Source organism: Oncorhynchus keta, chromosome 10 (genome assembly GCF_023373465.1).
Source record: "Oncorhynchus keta strain PuntledgeMale-10-30-2019 chromosome 10, Oket_V2, whole genome shotgun sequence".
In the NCBI taxonomy this organism is placed as follows: Eukaryota; Metazoa; Chordata; class Actinopteri; order Salmoniformes; family Salmonidae; genus Oncorhynchus; species Oncorhynchus keta.
In genome coordinates, this window is record NC_068430.1 from 35546899 (window position 1) to 35563876 (window position 16978).

At 43.2% G+C, this 16978-nt stretch overlaps 2 protein-coding genes across 6 annotated transcripts in view; both read right to left on the reverse strand.

The window, feature by feature from the left end:
* Window positions 1-3174: 3174 nt before the first annotated feature.
* On the reverse strand, window positions 3175-7783 carry LOC127932212 (WAP four-disulfide core domain protein 8-like). Of its 2 annotated transcripts, XM_052526941.1 has the most exons (5): window positions 7634-7782; window positions 7085-7216; window positions 6624-6686; window positions 4406-4588; window positions 3175-3901 (listed from the first exon to the last, which is right to left on the reverse strand). In XM_052526941.1, the coding sequence occupies exons 2-5, from the start codon at window positions 7134-7136 to the stop codon at window positions 3873-3875; spliced, it is 327 nt and encodes a 108-aa protein (XP_052382901.1). In that variant the 5' UTR covers window positions 7137-7216; window positions 7634-7782; the 3' UTR covers window positions 3175-3872. The 2 variants fall into 2 exon arrangements, with proteins under 2 accessions (XP_052382901.1, XP_052382902.1); XM_052526942.1 differs by lacking the exon at window positions 6624-6686 and having other exon boundaries at window positions 7634-7783.
* A 244-nt stretch (window positions 7784-8027) lies between these two features.
* LOC118388175 (collagen alpha-1(VII) chain) overlaps window positions 8028-16978 on the reverse strand; it is a 91524-nt gene continuing 82573 nt past the window's right edge. For all 4 annotated transcript variants that reach the window (XM_052526939.1, XM_052526938.1, XM_052526936.1 and 1 more), the window contains 25 exons: window positions 16776-16820; window positions 16644-16679; window positions 16513-16548; window positions 16367-16426; window positions 16058-16183; window positions 15884-15955; window positions 15443-15478; window positions 15295-15354; window positions 15127-15171; window positions 13781-13816; window positions 13606-13641; window positions 13358-13414; window positions 13091-13162; window positions 12899-12970; window positions 12582-12617; window positions 12324-12404; window positions 10950-11003; window positions 10635-10688; window positions 10412-10474; window positions 10246-10308; window positions 9357-9473; window positions 9195-9272; window positions 8723-8776; window positions 8476-8524; window positions 8028-8249 (listed from right to left, as the gene is read on the reverse strand). In XM_052526939.1, coding sequence (XP_052382899.1) covers window positions 8176-8249; window positions 8476-8524; window positions 8723-8776; window positions 9195-9272; window positions 9357-9473; window positions 10246-10308; window positions 10412-10474; window positions 10635-10688; window positions 10950-11003; window positions 12324-12404; window positions 12582-12617; window positions 12899-12970; window positions 13091-13162; window positions 13358-13414; window positions 13606-13641; window positions 13781-13816; window positions 15127-15171; window positions 15295-15354; window positions 15443-15478; window positions 15884-15955; window positions 16058-16183; window positions 16367-16426; window positions 16513-16548; window positions 16644-16679; window positions 16776-16820 — 1512 coding nt within the window. In that variant the 3' untranslated portion in view covers window positions 8028-8175. The remainder of the gene's footprint in view (window positions 8250-8475; window positions 8525-8722; window positions 8777-9194; window positions 9273-9356; window positions 9474-10245; window positions 10309-10411; window positions 10475-10634; window positions 10689-10949; window positions 11004-12323; window positions 12405-12581; window positions 12618-12898; window positions 12971-13090; window positions 13163-13357; window positions 13415-13605; window positions 13642-13780; window positions 13817-15126; window positions 15172-15294; window positions 15355-15442; window positions 15479-15883; window positions 15956-16057; window positions 16184-16366; window positions 16427-16512; window positions 16549-16643; window positions 16680-16775; window positions 16821-16978) is intronic.

The following is a 16978-nucleotide window of genomic DNA, read 5'->3' on the forward strand; positions in this document are numbered from 1 at the left end:
AGGAAGTTAAAGCTTGATCGCAAATGGGCCTTCCAAATGGACAATGACCCCAAGCATACTTCCCAAGTTGTGGCAAAATGGCTTAAGGACAACAAAGTCAAGGTATTGGAGTGGCCATCACAAATCCCTGACCTAAATCCTATAGAAAATTTGTGGGCAGAACTGAAAAAGCACGTGCGAGCAAACAGGCCTAGAAGACCTAACTAAGTTACACCAGCTCTGTCAGGAGGAATGGGCCAAAATTCACACAACTTATTGTGGGAAGCTTGTGGAAAGCTACCCGAAACATTTGACCCAGTTAAACAATTTAAAGGCAATGCTACCAAATACTATTTGAGTGTATGTAAACTTCTGACCCACTGCGAATGTGATGAAAGAAATGAAAGCTGGAAAAAAATAATTCTCTCTACTATTATTCTGACATTTCACATTCTTAAAATAAGTGGTGATCCTAACTGACCTAAGACAGGGAATTTTTTACTAGGATTAAATGTCAGGCAATGCGAAAAACTGAGTTTAAATATATTTGGCTAAGGTGTATGTAAACCTCCGACTTCAACTGTAAATATTCAGACCCTTTCTTTACTCAGTACTTTGTTGAAGCACCTTTGGCAATGATTACAGCCACGAGTTTTCTTGGGTATGGCGCGTTACATGCGTGGCACACCTATATTTGGTACCTCTGAGGACAGCCCCCAAGCCCCCTCTCCTCAGAAGTACCACAGCCCCCCAGCCCATCTCCTCTGAGGTACAACAGTCCCCCAGCCCCCTTCTCCTCAGAGGTACCACAGCCTCCGAGCCCCTCTCTCCTCAGAGGTACCACAGCCCCTCTCTCCTCAGAGGTACCACAGCCCCCCTCTTCTCAGAAGTACAACATCCTCCCAGCCCCGTCCTTAGAGGTACCACAGCCCCCCTCTCCTCAGAAGTACCACAATCCCCCAGCCCCTCTCTCATCAGAAGTACCACATCCGCCCTCTCCTCAAAGGTACCACAACCTCCCAGCCCCCCTTTCCCCAGAAGTACCACAACCTCGCAACACCCCTCTCCTCACAGGTACCCCATCCCCCCAGCCCCTCTCTCATCAGAAGTACCACATCCCCCCTCTCCTCAGAGGTAACACAGCCCACCAGCCCCCCTCTCCTCAAAGGTACCACAGCCCCCAGCCACCCTCTCCTCTATCAGATACCACAGCCACCCTCTCATTTCTCAGAGGTACCACAGCCCCCCTCTCCTCTCTAAGTTGGTACCACAGAGGAAAGCAGGAAAGAAGCCCCCCAGGCAGAGGCTCATGGGAAGGGTAACCCCCTCTCCTCCCTTGATCAGGCAGGGTGAGAAGATGTAACTGTATGCACCACCGGCTGCTAAAATCTGTATCATTCAATGCCAGATGCTGTTGATCAGATATAAGGAGAGGAAAATATTTACTCTACACAGCAAATTGGTAAGTGTTACCTCGTGTTCATTTTTCAGTGAAACATTTCTAGTAAAATAACCCCAGTGTTGGTGTTAATTACCAGTGTTGAGTATGAGAGTAAAACATTTCCATCAAAACCACACTCATCATTATCAGATTTCCCAGCATGCTCTACTGCATTTTTTTGGGGCAATGTCTTTTTGCATGTACATTGATTAATTAATCTTATGCTAGACAAAGATTTGGGAACATAGATTTTCCCAAACTAATACAATCAGTCCTAACTCTGGCTGGATTCAAATAAAAATGACACAATGTTATTTGCAGAGCCGGCCTGATGTACTTGCAGTGCCTGATGTAAGTGACCTGTAAACCAGGAGTTTAGGGTAAAACAAGTCCATCAAAGTAAGGCCTTGATATACAGTATGTAATGTATTGTCAACTAAGGAACTCACTTTTTGACGGCCACATGACTTTAAAAGGAACAAATTTAACAACCATGTCGCTGTCACTAACAAATAAAGTAATGGGTGGTAACGCTACAATTCACTTGAAAAGGCAAGGCACCCTGGGAAATATGCAAATTAGGCTTTACACCAGTGTTAAAACATCAAAAAATGAGTTACTGTAACACTATAGGTGTTACTTTCTTAGAGAAAGATGAACAGTATCAGCACTAAGCAAAGCGATAATTGTACACTGACATTTGTGAACCCATATAGACAGTGGAATAATGTTAAACTTAACACTCTTAGTGTTGATTCAACACTGGAGAATTTGCTGTGTACCATAGACAACGCACACACACACACCCACCTTGAGTAACAGTAATAGACAGAGGAACTGAGCAGATTGAGGGCCAGGCTGGGTGCAGAGAAGTGTGATGAATGCAAAAAAAAACACAGATCTTAAGCCGCCCCCACACACAACTGTAATAGACATGATTAAACCTGTAATAACCATGTAATAACATTTATTTAAAAACTATGCAAATCTGTGACCAACTGTGTAGGGCTTGTCCTGAAGTGTCTCCCCAGGGGAAATCAGAGGAGAGAGAGAGAGAGAGAGAGAGAGAGAGAGAGAGAGAGAGAGAGAGAGAGAGAGAGAGAGAGAGAGAGAGAGAGAGAGAGAGAGAGAGAGAGAGAGAGAGAGAGAGAGAGAGAGAGAGAGAGAGAGAGAGAGAGAGAGAGAGAGAGAGAGAGAGAGAGAGAGAGAGAGAGAGAGAGAGAGAGAGAGAGAGAGAGAGAGAGAGAGAGAGAGAGAGAGAGAGAGAGAGAGAGAGAGAGAGAGAGAGAGAGAGAGAGAGAGAGAGAGAGAGAGAGAGAGAGAGAGAGAGAGAGAGAGAGAGAGAGAGAGAGAGAGAGAGAGAGAGAGAGAGAGAGAGAGAGAACAGGGGAGGACGAGTCACACCCAACTGTCAGATCATCCTTCGAACATTCAACGCACAACACGCAGTAAAGACGTGTGAAGGAGGGAAGTGTGAACAGATCGTAGCATCAGCCTCAACATGGTCATCATCAATATCCTCATCTTCTCTATGCTCAAGGTGGTGCCATCAATAATTCATCCTTACTCAGGTACAGGAACTGCACATGACATAGCTAAAACTAAGGCCAGGAATCTTTCCTGACCATGTGACCTGACCAGGAAAAACTCTTGTCTTCTCAGTACATTATTATATTTCCCAGTGTGCTGACCCAGGGCCCAAACAAACTACCACTTCAAAAAGTCTCTTCCATTAAAAAACATTGTACAAATACTTTTCTTTATATATTTAATAAAACAATGATTAATGTTGTCAAGCCAACATGAGTGTGTTCCTTTGCAATTTGAACATTAAACTTGATGAAAAAAACAAACTTTAGTTTTTTCTTTGAAAACAACAAATGAAAAGTGCAATACAAATATACATTTTAAAATAGCACCTTACCTCTGTCAGGTAAAAAAATGCAGAGTTTAACATGAATCATTAGGACACACAAAACACTTTTTCCCAGGTAATACAAATATACATTTATATGTACATCACATTGGCAAAATATTATAACATACTGTATAACGTATTGTGCGTGCCTCTTCATACATACAGAACAGCTCTGTTATTTAGTGGACAGATTTGGAACTCATGAGCTGTACATCCACCAAAGGCAGATCCTGCTTTCTGTGGTAAGGTTGCGTCAATGTTTGGACAACATTGTCTTCCAGTAATACAGTACTGCTGTAATCGCTAGATGTAATTCTGAGAGGGATTAAAACGTTTGGCTGCAGTTAATGTAATATAAATGTACTTGAAATAAATAAGCAAATCAACAATGTGACCTGTGGCAATGAGACAAGATCCATCAAAGCTTTATATATATATATATTCAAAACCTTGCCAATGTTTATAGTTTTCAATATTAAACAACCATTTGTTGACATTCTTTAGGGTGGAGAGGTGGTCATGACATGCCGTTCATCATCGACCCTTCTTCAAAGGAATAGCACCTGCAACAAAAGAAAATGTGCCGTTTTTTAAAATATATTTGCTTGTGTGTACGTGTGTATGTGCAGCATGAATGTATCTGTATTCAGCATAATGTACAGGTAACTGCCTAAATATAGGAAACACTTGAGTAAATGAGGAATACAAAGTATATGGAAAGCAGGCACGTCCACACAGGTGTGGTCCTTGAGTTAATTAAGCAATCAACATCCCATCATGCTTAGGGTCATGTATAAAAATGGCCAGTTTAAGTATAGGGGAGTGTATATCTGTCTGTGGGTGTGCGTGCGCGCGTGTGTGTGTGTGTGTGTGTGTGTGTCTGTGTGTCATCAGCTCTCAACCCAATTGAACACTTATGGGAGATTCTGTAGAGATTCGTGGTGGCCCAACAACATATTAAGACACTGCGATGGTGTTTCCTTTATTTTGCCAGTTAATTGTATGCACGTGTGTGTGTGTGTGTGCACAGTAGGTTACTATGTCTGCTTGCTTGTGTGTGTGTGTACCTGTGTCCTCCCCGAGGCAGCGCTCCTCACAGGTCTCCTGCTGGAGGAACCGGTTGGCATTGCCCTCACAGCCGCTGTAGATGAAGGGTCGGCAGGCCTGGACCTGGCTGTTAAAGTACCAGCGCAGAGTAAATCTTCCACAGTTGCCCTCCTCCAGGGGCAACACACAAGGATCCACTGGAGCTGGAATACATCACACACACAATGAGGCAGATGGAGAGAGAGGCAGAGACAGAGGCAGAGAGAGAGAGAGAGAGAGGCAGAGAGAGAGAGAGAGAGAGGCAGAGAGAGAGAGAGAGAGAGGCAGAGAGAGAGAGAGAGGCAGAGAGAGAGAGAGAGGCAGAGAGAGAGAGAGTGAGAGAGAGAGGCAGAGAGAGAGAGAGTGAGAGAGAGAGAGGCAGAGAGAGAGAGAGGCAGAGAGAGGGGCAGAGAGGCAGAGAGAGAGAGAGAGGCAGAGAGAGGGGCAGAGAGGCAGAGAGAGAGAGAGAGAGAGAGAGAGAGAGAGAGAGAGAGAGAGAGAGAGAGAGAGAGAGAGAGAGAGAGAGAGAGAGAGAGAAAAATCAAGCTTCAAAAGCTATAGGTGAATGTTAGTTGAATGTGATATTAGTATTAATGTTACTGTACAGTTGCTTAACATTCCATCATTATCATGAAATAAGTGATCATACAATTTAAGAGTTTATTTCCAAAATGCTATATCCACAAATGTTTCACATGTATGTTTTTTCATCAGAAATGAATGCTTATGGGTACCTTTATGTGTTCGTAAAATACTGTCCTCAGATTTTGAATTCATTTTTTAAAATGTGTATTGCAATAGATTTAGTTGCAAAACACTATATATCCAATGTTTAGCTTGAATGGAATTCTTGTTTCCCGCATAACAAGGTTATTCTATTTTTGCGTTTTTATTTATATTATTATTATTATTTGTTTTTTCAAATTTAGTTTAGTTTCAGTTAGTTTTCAGACCTGATATGCTAGTTTTTTATTTAGTTTTGATTGTATAGTTGATTGTATAGTATTCCATTTTTATATGATTTAGTTTCAGTTTTAGTGACTAAAAGCATGAGTAGGAGGCTAGGGGGGGCCGTAGTGCACAGGGGATGGGTCAGGTCATAGGTTTAAAAATCCTGAACAGTCAGTCCGATAAGTACTTTTTCAGCTCATGGCTAACTACCTGGAAGTTTGAAAAGACAGGCTCAGTGGGCGGTGTGCTTAGATTCATGAGCTCAGCTTGACTGACAGTTCTTTGAAACGCTTATGTCACGCAAATTGGATGTCAAATCATCTCAAGCAAATTTGGTGACACACAAAGCAACTCAAACAACATTCAAATTGCATCAATGATGTAATTTCTTTTTATACATTTTCCGCTTGGCATGTCTCTTGTGATGCAGTTCACAGCGGAACTGACGGATGTGTTGACATGACAACTGCGTCAGAGTTTTGAATGACCCTCCCCCCTTTTGTTCCATGCTGGCTGGAGATTTAGCTAGCCTGTAACTAGCTAACACCAAACACAGAGGAAAAGGGAAACATATAAGTATCTTTGCCATAGATGAATAGATGAATAGGGTAAACGGATAGTAAAAATATTAAGTTTGTGTGTCTGTCCTATATCTGAGAGATATAAGAAAGACTCATATATTTTTTTTACACCCATATTTAACACCTTTTTTTGGCACTAAACTACTTCCATATATACTGTACTTCCATAAAATATTTGAACTTGTACCGGGCTACCGTCACACGAGTCTTATGGGTGTTATAAAGCAAAACAATGTACATGTTCATGAGAGTGTTCACATTAGTTTTGATGCCAAACCGCTCAGACACTACAGTCGTTTTTCAGACAAGATTTTCTGGATGCCTCCTGGTCTGACAAACATCTCTGTAGCTTGGCCACCTTCTACCGCAGACGCAGAAGGCCGACATTGGTGGATGCGGTGGATTGAGACGCAGCCCATACAAAATAAACAGCTCTCTCTTTGGTGTTTTGATTTGTTATCGACAGCAATCGATAAGAAAGAAAAAAATATATTCTCAATTGGTTATTTGGGATATTTTTTCTGCGAGTGTGTATGTGTGTGTTTGCGTGTTCTTCAGAACATCAATAACCATCATGCTGGAGAGGTCCATAAACATACAAAGATGGCTGGTGGAGTAAGCCCTTGAAACACCCCAGTAGTGGAGAGGAGGAAGTGGGCGGGTTTACCTTCCCCTTTGACCTCTCTCCTGGGCCTCTTTGTTTTCAGAGGGTCAACAGTGACTCTCTCACCTGCCGACACGTAATCATACAACCAACATCAACATTTATCAACAGACATACTGTAATAAGCACCCTAACAACACAAAACAGAAACACTTCAGACACATTAACACAAACAAATACAATCCTAACTTGAGAAACATGCACATAATTGAACAATTCATGTAAATCCCCCATTGTTGGAAATGAGAGATTTGCAGACACCCAGGAACCTGCATGTTGACGGCAAGAGTGTGAAGGGGAAACAGGGTTGGTCTTAGTGTGGGACTGGGTTTAGTACTTGAAGGTTAGTTAAGTGGAGGGTTGGGCTGGGTATGTGAGAGGGATACAAGGTTGAGTTTGTGTGTTAGACTGACCTCAGTGTGTGAGGTTGGATCCAAGGTTAAGGGTGTGCGTGTGTGACGTACCATGGCTCTGATTGGCAGTGGGAGTCAGGTGGATGCTCTGCTCCATGGCCATGGGTTCGTCGTAACTCTCTATAGAGTAGAAGTGTTCGTAGTCGGGGTCGTTGGTGTTCACCACAACACGCAGCTCACGCCCTACAACATATCACAGGGCAGGGGCCGCCACAACGGTCAGAAACCTAACCCCCGACCCCTCACTGACCACCGCAACTCCTACAGCACAACGCTGGACTTTCACCAAGGACTCAGTCCACCAAGGAACGGCGATGGCCTTTATTCAGCTGGAATACCCTCACTTATAAACCCCCTAACTTTAAAAATCAGACAAAACGCAGAGTTAAAAATAGTATTCCTAATGTTCAGAGACTATTGATGAGAAAACAGTGTTCACAGCATCCCCCTGGGCTGTTTGTTAAGACAGACCAACAGATACAGACAGAGACAGACGGACAGACCAACAGACACAGACAGACATACAAACAAACAGGCAGACAGACAAGAGGAGTGATGAGGGATAGAAGGACAGTTGGACGGATGGATGGACACACTCACCGTCCTTGCCCTGCTTGCCCTTCCGGGCCAGCTGTTGCTCTGGAGCGGGACGTACCCTGGGGCTGGGCAGGGTTTCTGTCACAACAATACCTGAGAGCCGGGCCGGAACAAGGTACAGGGGGGGGAGGAAGAGGGTCCAGGAACATAAAAACAACAGGACATCCAGGTTGGTCAGTAAAACACATAAACATAACAACCAGACACCACCGAAACCCACAGGCAGCCACACACTAACATATACACACACATGAGAACATACACTACAGCCAGTGCTTGAAGTGGACTGAAATAGGTACCGGTACTCATTTTGGGTGCCGGTACTATTTATATTTAGTTGCCGATACTCATCATATTTTAGAGCCAATATTCTGTACAGGTCAGTTCTGTACTGGCCCACTTCAAGCACTGAGTAGAACACCTACATGGACCACACCACATGACAACAGAACCAAGACTACATATAGTACGAACACATGTCAGAACCAAAAACACACTGAGTACATACAACTAATAATAAAGCTAATCTAATTGAATATTTCATGTCAAAGCGAACTACTGCTACTGCACTTAAACCACCTAGTCCACATGTCAGACTGAGCCCACTCACCTCCACAAGCTGAAAGACAAAGAGAGAAGGGAAGAGAAAATAGAATGTTACTCTCTCTTTCAGTCAACAGCACTGAGAGGTTCTAGATGGACAGAGGATCTGCATAACACTCCGTTAGCACCATTACTTGTTTCACTTGATGATGATGATGATGATGATGAACTGAAGTTCAACTGAGAACACCAGCATGTTAGTTTGGGACATTGTGTTTTTGGCAGGTGACTTTAAGACTTACCACAGTGTTGGCTCATCTCTGTGCGGACGTATGCACGAATCTCATCCTCCTGCCACAGAGAGCCAGAGGGGAAGAGGAGGAGAGTAAGGGACAGGCAGAGAGACATGACTACATTATAATGTGTGTGTGTGTGTTTGTGTGTGTGTGTGTGTGTTTGTGTGGTTGTGTGTGTGTGTGCATGTGTGTGTGGGCAGGTTGGTGGTAGAACCTGCAGATTTGGGCCCTGAGGCCAAGGTGAAGCACTGACCGTCAAGCCTGGCTCTCCTCTGTCTCCCTTGGCTCCATCTAGGCCCAACTCCCCCTGCAGCAGAGACATGTATTAGAACACACAGCACACAACTGACATAAAGACACTGTTCTCAGAGCAGTTGGGCAAACTAATAGCTATACAACCCCAAGGTCAGATGTACTATATACTGAGTACCTATCTGGCTCAAACGACCAGAAATAAGCACTGGAAAGGAACAACAGCTGTTTTCTTCAGGGGTTAAATTTATAATTTCTTTACAAAACCTTTTCACAAAAACTTGTATTTGACCCTTTTCTACATTTTATGTTGAAGTCCCCAAATGTTCCATATAGTGCATAATGTTTAGTGATAGGCCCCCAGTGTCAGAGCTGTGTCTGTGCTGTGGCCAGTTTGAGGGAGTTATTGGGGGACAGTTGCAGTCTGATACTCTATGAGCAGAAATACCACACAGTAACGTGGTGAGACTCACCTGCCCGCCTCTTTCTCCTGGTATACCTGGGATACCACGTGGACCAATCTTGGCAGGACCAATAGGCCCCCTCTCCCCCTGACAACAACAACAATCACGTTGACCATGTTAAATTTACAACATCATACCTAGGTGGCATCAACAAACAAAGCAAGTGAGTACCTTCTGTCCTTGGAGCCCTTCTGGGCCCTTAGCTCCAGCGGGCCCCTGAGGCCCTGTCAGTCCAGAGGCCCCGTCCACTCCTGTGGGGCCCGGAGGGCCAGGGATACCCGAGGGGCCCTGTAGAGAGGAAGAGGGAGAGGAAGGGAGCCGCAGTCAGATACCATTTACAACCAGTTGTTTTCATCAGACTTTATATACAGCAGGGGAGAGTGGGGTAAGTTGAGACTAGTTTTTATATTCAGCATCACTCCGTCAAGGATAATATAGTATTCTTTCTAACAAAGATATCCACATATATTTCAAGATGTTGTGTATCCCTGGAAATAATCAGAATGAATGTAAACATTACAGTTTTGAAAACATTGCTATCACTTGGCACAACTTATGAAGAAAATGCTTCAATTTGCATAACTTGCCATTGACTCAACTTACCCCAAGGCAAACATTTTTACTATATTCGCCCACACAGCCACAAATATACACTTTCATGCTAGGTTTAGAACCTCATATAGAAGCTTATAGAGACCCTAACTGATGTATTGAACAATCTTAAAATATTTACTTTGGTTTAGATGCAAGCATCATGAAACCTCTAACACAATGAATTCATTTGACTTGGTCAAATCTGTTTACCACTTTTCCCATGTGGTTTATTCCTTCACAGACCCCATGAAATGATGACCTCTTCCTAAATATTTAGTCAAATGAATCATTTTGTGTATGGTTTCCTAGAAACAAGGGTGGCTCAACTTACCCCATTGGCTCAACTTACCCAACTCTCCCCTACATCTACAGTCAGTGGTCAGCTTCGGTTTGGCTGTGGTCACATTCAGAGTATTTGTGCCGATCTGCACTTCATGAGTGGATTCAATTGTGGTTAAAGACTCACCCTTTCGCCCTTCTCTCCCTGCGTTCCTTTGGGTCCTAGTACTCCATCAATGCCTCGGTCACCCTACAAACACACAGAGATTAAGTAACACATCAACACACAGTTCTCTTGATACACACACAATTAAGTACACACGCACACACAGACACCATACAAAGACAAATACCTTGGGGCCGATCAGTCCCTCCTTGCCAGGGGTTCCAATGGCCCCTGGAGGCCCCAAGTCTCCCTGAAACACACAGGTACAACACCTGGTAACACATCTACCCTTTGATGATAAGGCTGAAAATACAGTTGTAATACTAAATTACATATATCAGACTCAATGGTGTACTGTTTAGAGCCCTTTAAACATTATGTTATAGTGTACTTCATGGGATAATTCTTACCTGTTCACCTTTCCTTCCAGGCAACCCTGACCTCCCATGGATCCCTGAATCTCCCTGAACACACACAGAGCCAGGTCATTAGAAAGACACAGCATGGTGCATCCCCTACTGTTAATCTTATAAAATGTCCTCATTAACAACTAAAGTGAGAGAGGTCATAGTTACAGTGGTTATGACAGACTTTCATTATAAAACTTACCATGCAAGTACAATAATTGGCTCCTCTGGATAAATAAAGTTGATTCAATTTAACGTCCTGTCACACATTTCTTCCCCTCTAACCTCCTCATCCCTCCTCTTTCTCTCCCACTGTACCTTTTCTCCTTTCGGTCCGTCTGATCCACAAGCCCCCTTTGATCCTCGGTCGCCCTGGAAACGATCAGTTAGTTAGTTAGTCAGAGAGCAAGATGAGGGACCCTGTCAGTCAAAGTGGCACAAACTGCCAATTCAGAATGAAAGAAAACTTATAGATAGATTTTACAATCTTTTCAGCTGCCAAGAAAACCCAGCCTAATGCACACAACCCCTCATTCACCAAGTGACTCATCAATAACAACTTTCAATCAGATGGTTGCCAATAACAACCAGCTGGTCAGAACCGGTCTGTGTTGGGTGGGGGTCAAAATGGGCTGGTCACAGTGACCAGCAGAACTGAGTTGGACCATGTTTGATCATGAACAGACCACTGGTTCAGTCTTAAAAGACTTAAAGCAGTCCATCCAGGATTTCACAGAATTTTTTTGTGATATTTGCAGGAAAAAAATATAACAATGTTATGATTTTGACAAATGTATTGCAAAAATGGGAAATAGTTTGTTGACGTGTGGCTTGATTGAACCATATCATGCAGTAAATGTGTGTGATTGGTTGAAAACACAAGCCCTGTTTTTGTACTGTGGTGATGGGTCATTTTTTTGCAAAAATATTGCAATGATTTGACTGCTTTATGCACAAATACTGCAATGACCGGTCAAATTCGCATAATATGCAGGATATTGTTGATTTAGCAAATAAAATTGTGATCGCTGAATCCTGGATGGATTAAAGGATGAGTAACTGGGTGATTTGTGGAGAATAATAGCAAGTGACAGATAAGAGGAAATTGAGGGGGTTTGATAGCATGGTGAGACTGAGTGGGCTGGCAGATATTGTGCTGTCTGGATTAGTCATTTCTAAACCCAGATTATCATGCTGTGATTATATTGCCGTTAGTGTGGCAAGGTCATGTGAAGAAAACACAGAACACATCTCAAAGTTTTCCTCAGACACACTTTGCCTTTAGGACAGTGATTCACACAGTAGGAAGGTTAGAGGGCTCTGCAATAAGTCTGTCAGAATGCCACAGAAACACACACATTATATTTCCAACAGTCATTAAAGGTATTTATAGAATATATGAGGATGAAAATCCATTTACAGCTGAATTTCAACTAATCCTCTACAACGTGACGTCAATTTGGAACCATTGAAGCGTTATGGCCCGGTGGCATCATCTGTGAGGCTGGCAGTCGCTTAGAGGACATCTCAGGGTTGGCACTAAACTTCTTCAAGTGGGGATGCACTCAAAGTTGAAATATGATGACAGGCTGTACACACACACAAACACACGCATGCACACAAGCACCAGACACATACACACACAGATACATTGTGCTGCATACACACACACAAACACACGTGCGTACAAACCTTAATTCCACGCATTCCAGTTATTCCAACGTCTCCCTTATCCCCTCTAAAGCCTGGCATTCCATCCTTTCCTGGGGTACCCTGGGAGAACACACACAATCAACCAGAGGCTTTAATCCACCAACAGGAGAGTAAATGGGGAGCAGACCAGGAAGAACTTTGGATCCTAGTTATAGGCTATAATATAGTTTTTCAGATCATGTGGTCAGGAAGAAATACACATTGTTTTCATAACTGAAGGTGAAATGGGAGACTCACTGATTCTCCAGGTACACCAGGCTGTCCCGCCTCTCCCTTCAGACACAAAGACAAACCCATTAAAGCACTGCATTTTTAATGGGTCACCGACAGTATCCAGTCTGAGAAATACACTGCTCATTTTCACAGGGTACACCGTTGTGTGATGATATATTCCCATACGATGGGTGGGAAAACTGCGTGCAAAGTAATCCATAATACACAGAGGACTTTATGACATTGATGAATATTGATTGACTATTGATGCTATTGGTTCTGACATAGATGACACAGCAGTTTTGATGAAAGCATTGACACAGATCAGGTCATGAAGTCACCTTCTGTCCTCCTGGACCTCTGGCTCCCTGGAACCCTGTAGAGCCCCTGTCTCCTGGCTCACCCCTCAGACCCTGTGGAGACACACATATGCACGCACACACACAGTTATACACCTGTTATTAATAGCCTGCTCCCAGATCTGTTTATGCTCTTGAAAACTCCAATGGTGTCATTGTCAAGGCCAACCGCACCTGCTCCCCAGCTGGGCCGTCATTGCCTTTCAAGCCTTTCTCCCCCTGCACCCCTTTGGGCCCTCGGTCACCCTGATAAAGAAGAGAACAACAGTTGTAAATGACCATTCTGCACACGCACATACACATATGCACACACACACACAGACGCACAGAGAGATTAGTAGTGTCATAGTCAATACTTGGTGCTCTGCGGTATTTTTGTGATCAATTGTTTATTATATTAGTCAATAATAAGTGTTGTGGGGTATATCGAGGGTCATTCACCGTCTCTCCTTTATTTCCTTTCTCTCCTGGAGGTCCTCCCACCAGGAGAGTATCACCCTGAAAGGGGACAACATCACTGTTAGGCAGAGCAGTATATGTCGTTTTTTGTAATTCTTTTCACAGCTTTTTGATTTTAATGTTTTTTTTTCTCATTGTCTCTCCTTAGCTCTTTTTCTGCGCTTCCCCACATTATTCTACCACGCACGCGCACACAAACAATATTACTCATCACACATTAAAATTCATACCTTTTCTCCTTTGCCACCTTGCAGCCCCAATTCACCCTGAAATATATTGAGAGTAGGACTCACTAGTCAGACATGTCAATTTGATTCACTATTTTACATGAGCAGAATGCTCAGTGGACAGAGAGATAGAGAGAGAGCATGATGCAAAATACAACAATCTAATAATAATATTCACCTTATCTCCCCTGCCTCCTTTGCCACCTGGAGAGCCCTGGTGAACACACACAGACACACACAGACACACGCAAGCGCAACACACACACACACCACACACACAGAGGAATACATTTATCAAGTACAGAACACACACATCACACACACAGAGGAATAACTTTATCAAGTACAGAACACACACAGAAATCCCAACATTTGTACTCCAACATGCACATCCTCACCAGCAATCATCACCATTATGGTTGTAATCATCCAGAACTGCAATAAACAACTCTCTATATCCACACTGACTAGCACTCTCCTGTATGAGGAAGGACTGTACTTTAATAGAAGAGTTGCTGTCTGTTTCTCACCTGAGTTTTAAATGGCACTCTACAATATCCAACCCCCTTTCTAGAGGTTACCAGGCAACTAATGTGAGAGAGGCTGAGTATGTTCTAGGTGAGAGCTAGAACATACTCAGCATCTGCCTTTTAGCAGATGCTTTTATACAAAGTGACTTACAATCATAAATGTATACATTTTTCCGTATGGGTGGTCCCGGGAATCGAACCCTCTACGCTGGCGTTAGCGCCATGCTCTACCAACTGATCCACAAAGGACCAGCTTTAGTTGTTTCAGCCTCGAACAAAAGCCTTACTCTCAGTAGGACTAATGTACCGGAAGTGAAGAGGGTCAGAGCCTGGCTGGCAGCTTTTAAAAGAGCTATGTAGTACAAGGTCAATATCATTAAATGAAAGTGGAGGATAAAACATATCGTAAGGACAGATGAACTGCATTACTAGTGATATGTTCAGAGAAACAGGATATACCTATGTTCTATGTTTGGAGCGGAAATGGGCATGACAATAATGGATTGCATTGATTCCTACAATCAAGATATACTAGGGATGGAGAGTGAAACGATTGAACTGTATACGCATGATGCTGACGATGATGTTGACGTCTTTTGCTTTCATTAGTTCTCCTTTCGTTTGAGTTATTTGTGCACTGCGTAAGCCACATCGTTTTTACAGGTCTTTTGAGCTCTATCTATGTCCACTTCAGCCTTCGCACATCTTTTCTCTCATTTTCACTCTCTCTATTAAGTAGTATCAATATCGAGGAATGGGCCAATGACCTCTAATAATAAACAAACACAAACAAATAAACACCATGTAGGCGGTGGAATCAAAATTGGTCAGGATGAATTGCCATTTGTGACCCGATTCAGGAAACTAGGCGTATGTCGTAAGTCACGACTTCACAGGAGAGCCGTTTGAAAGTAAAAATATTTATTTATCAAAATGCGTTTTATTACTTTCCCAGTAAAAAGACAGTGATGTTAACAGTAGGTAAGAGATTTACCGCTAGTCCTCTCTCCCCGTTCTGACCACCTCGACCCTCCTCCCCCTGCAAACATAAGACACACAGATCTGTAAATCCCCCAACACACACACAAATCTTCAACACAACATGTAACTGTCAAAATGAGATACAATTGAAATTCAAACTCAAATGGTGATGTGATTTTACCCTGGGTCCTGGGTCTCCTCTCTCGCCTCTCAATCCAGGTACTCCCGCTCCAATCGCTCCCTAAAGAGGGGGATTTATGAGCATCAACATCATATTTGATAATATATTATACAGTATAGAAGACGTGTTTATCTCGTTGTTAACTCACCTTATCCCCTTTGCCTCCAGCAGTGCCCGGTGAACCCTGGTAAGGAAAAAAACGGTATACTGATCATGAACACTTACATCACAAAAACACAAACACACATAGTCTTTCCCACTGGGCAAAGACGTCAGTTAAATGTCTAGCTTTGATTTACATTTGGTTGAGTTGTCAACTAACGTGAATTCAACAAAACATTTCACTATGTCATTGGATTTAGTTTAAAAGTTGGGTGAAAAAAATATGAAATGCTGTTACATTACTTTTTGCAAATCCAATTAGTTTCCCACATTGTTTCAAAGTCATCGCTGATTGATTTCTTCAGTGGAAATGACGTGGAAACAATGAAGATTTAACCAGTTTCTGCCTAGTGGGTTCTCTCTCTCTTTCCCTCTCTCACACACACACTCAATTAAGTCATCATGATGCAATCCAAAGTCCACTCACAGCTAAGCCAGGGGGTCCGGGTGGCCCAGGAGCTCCAGGAGTCCCTGTCTGACCAGTAAAGCCTTGGATACCCTGGAGATGAGACATCATAAACATTCCACACAGGGCAGGGCTAAAAAGACACCAGTCACCCAAGTAATAACTATAGTATAGTGGCGATATAGGCCCTCTCACCCTGGGTCCTAGAGGTCCTGGGGGTCCTGGAGTTCCGTTCTCTCCTCTCAGGCCGGCCAGACCAGGGGTCCCTGCTACACCCTGGGCTCCTGGAGGGCCTGCTGGGCCCGGGAGACCTGTGTCCCCCTAAAACACAAACATACAGGGGTTCACATTCACTGTGGCAATGGTGTAGTTATGGAGATGTTTAGCTCGGGGAAGATGAGATTGAGAAGTCTGCATATGTTAATATGAACATAGCTACATAATTTATGTGATTTACATGTTTATGAGAACATTTATATGTATTGTCAAGTTCATGATACTAACATTTAACCCTTGAGGTCCCAGCTGACCAGGAGGCCCTGCCAGTCCGATGCCTCTCTCTCCCTGAAACACATTTCCGGTCAGTACTGTCACATGGTTAGCAGCCAGGGAAACACAGACACAGGGAATCATCTGGTGATGTGTATTACCCTGTCTCCTTTAGGCCCTGCTGGTCCTCTGCCCCCCTGAGAGAGAGAAAGTGGATGGAGAAGTTATTAAGAGGGACATCTGTGAGATATGTGAAATATTTGATGTTACAAAATGTCAAAAGGTGACTCACATCTTCTCCAGGCTCCCCATTTTCACCAGCAGCTCCCTATTTCAACGAGACAGACACACACACACAATAACTTCCCTGATCACTGTGTCTGTGAATGTTGAGTAACATTGTGTGTTAAGTGACTTTACTCACCCGGTCCCCTTTGATGCCTGCAGGACCCTTGTCTCCCCTCTCACCCTAAAGGACAACCATTTTAGAAAAATTGCATTTTAAAAATGTATAATTAAAGCCATCACTAAACATGTTCTTGTTATAATAATCTGTATAGTATAATGTGTGTAGTAAATGCCTGAATAATAGCTGAAATATGTTGATAATTGGTTCAACCAATGAGA

Excerpts from the sequence above, each read along its gene's own strand:
- LOC127932212 (XM_052526941.1), bottom strand. The coding sequence starts at position 7,136 with ATGGCCATGGAGCAGAGCATCCACCTGACTCCCACTGCCAATCAGAGC. Across the intron at positions 4,589-6,623 it reads GAGAGAGGTCAAAGGGGAAG|CTCCAGTGGATCCTTGTGTG; the intron begins GTAAACCCGCCC and ends GATGTATTCCAG. Across the intron at positions 3,902-4,405 it reads CTGCCTCGGGGAGGACACAG|GTGCTATTCCTTTGAAGAAG; the intron begins GTACACACACAC and ends CTTTTGTTGCAG.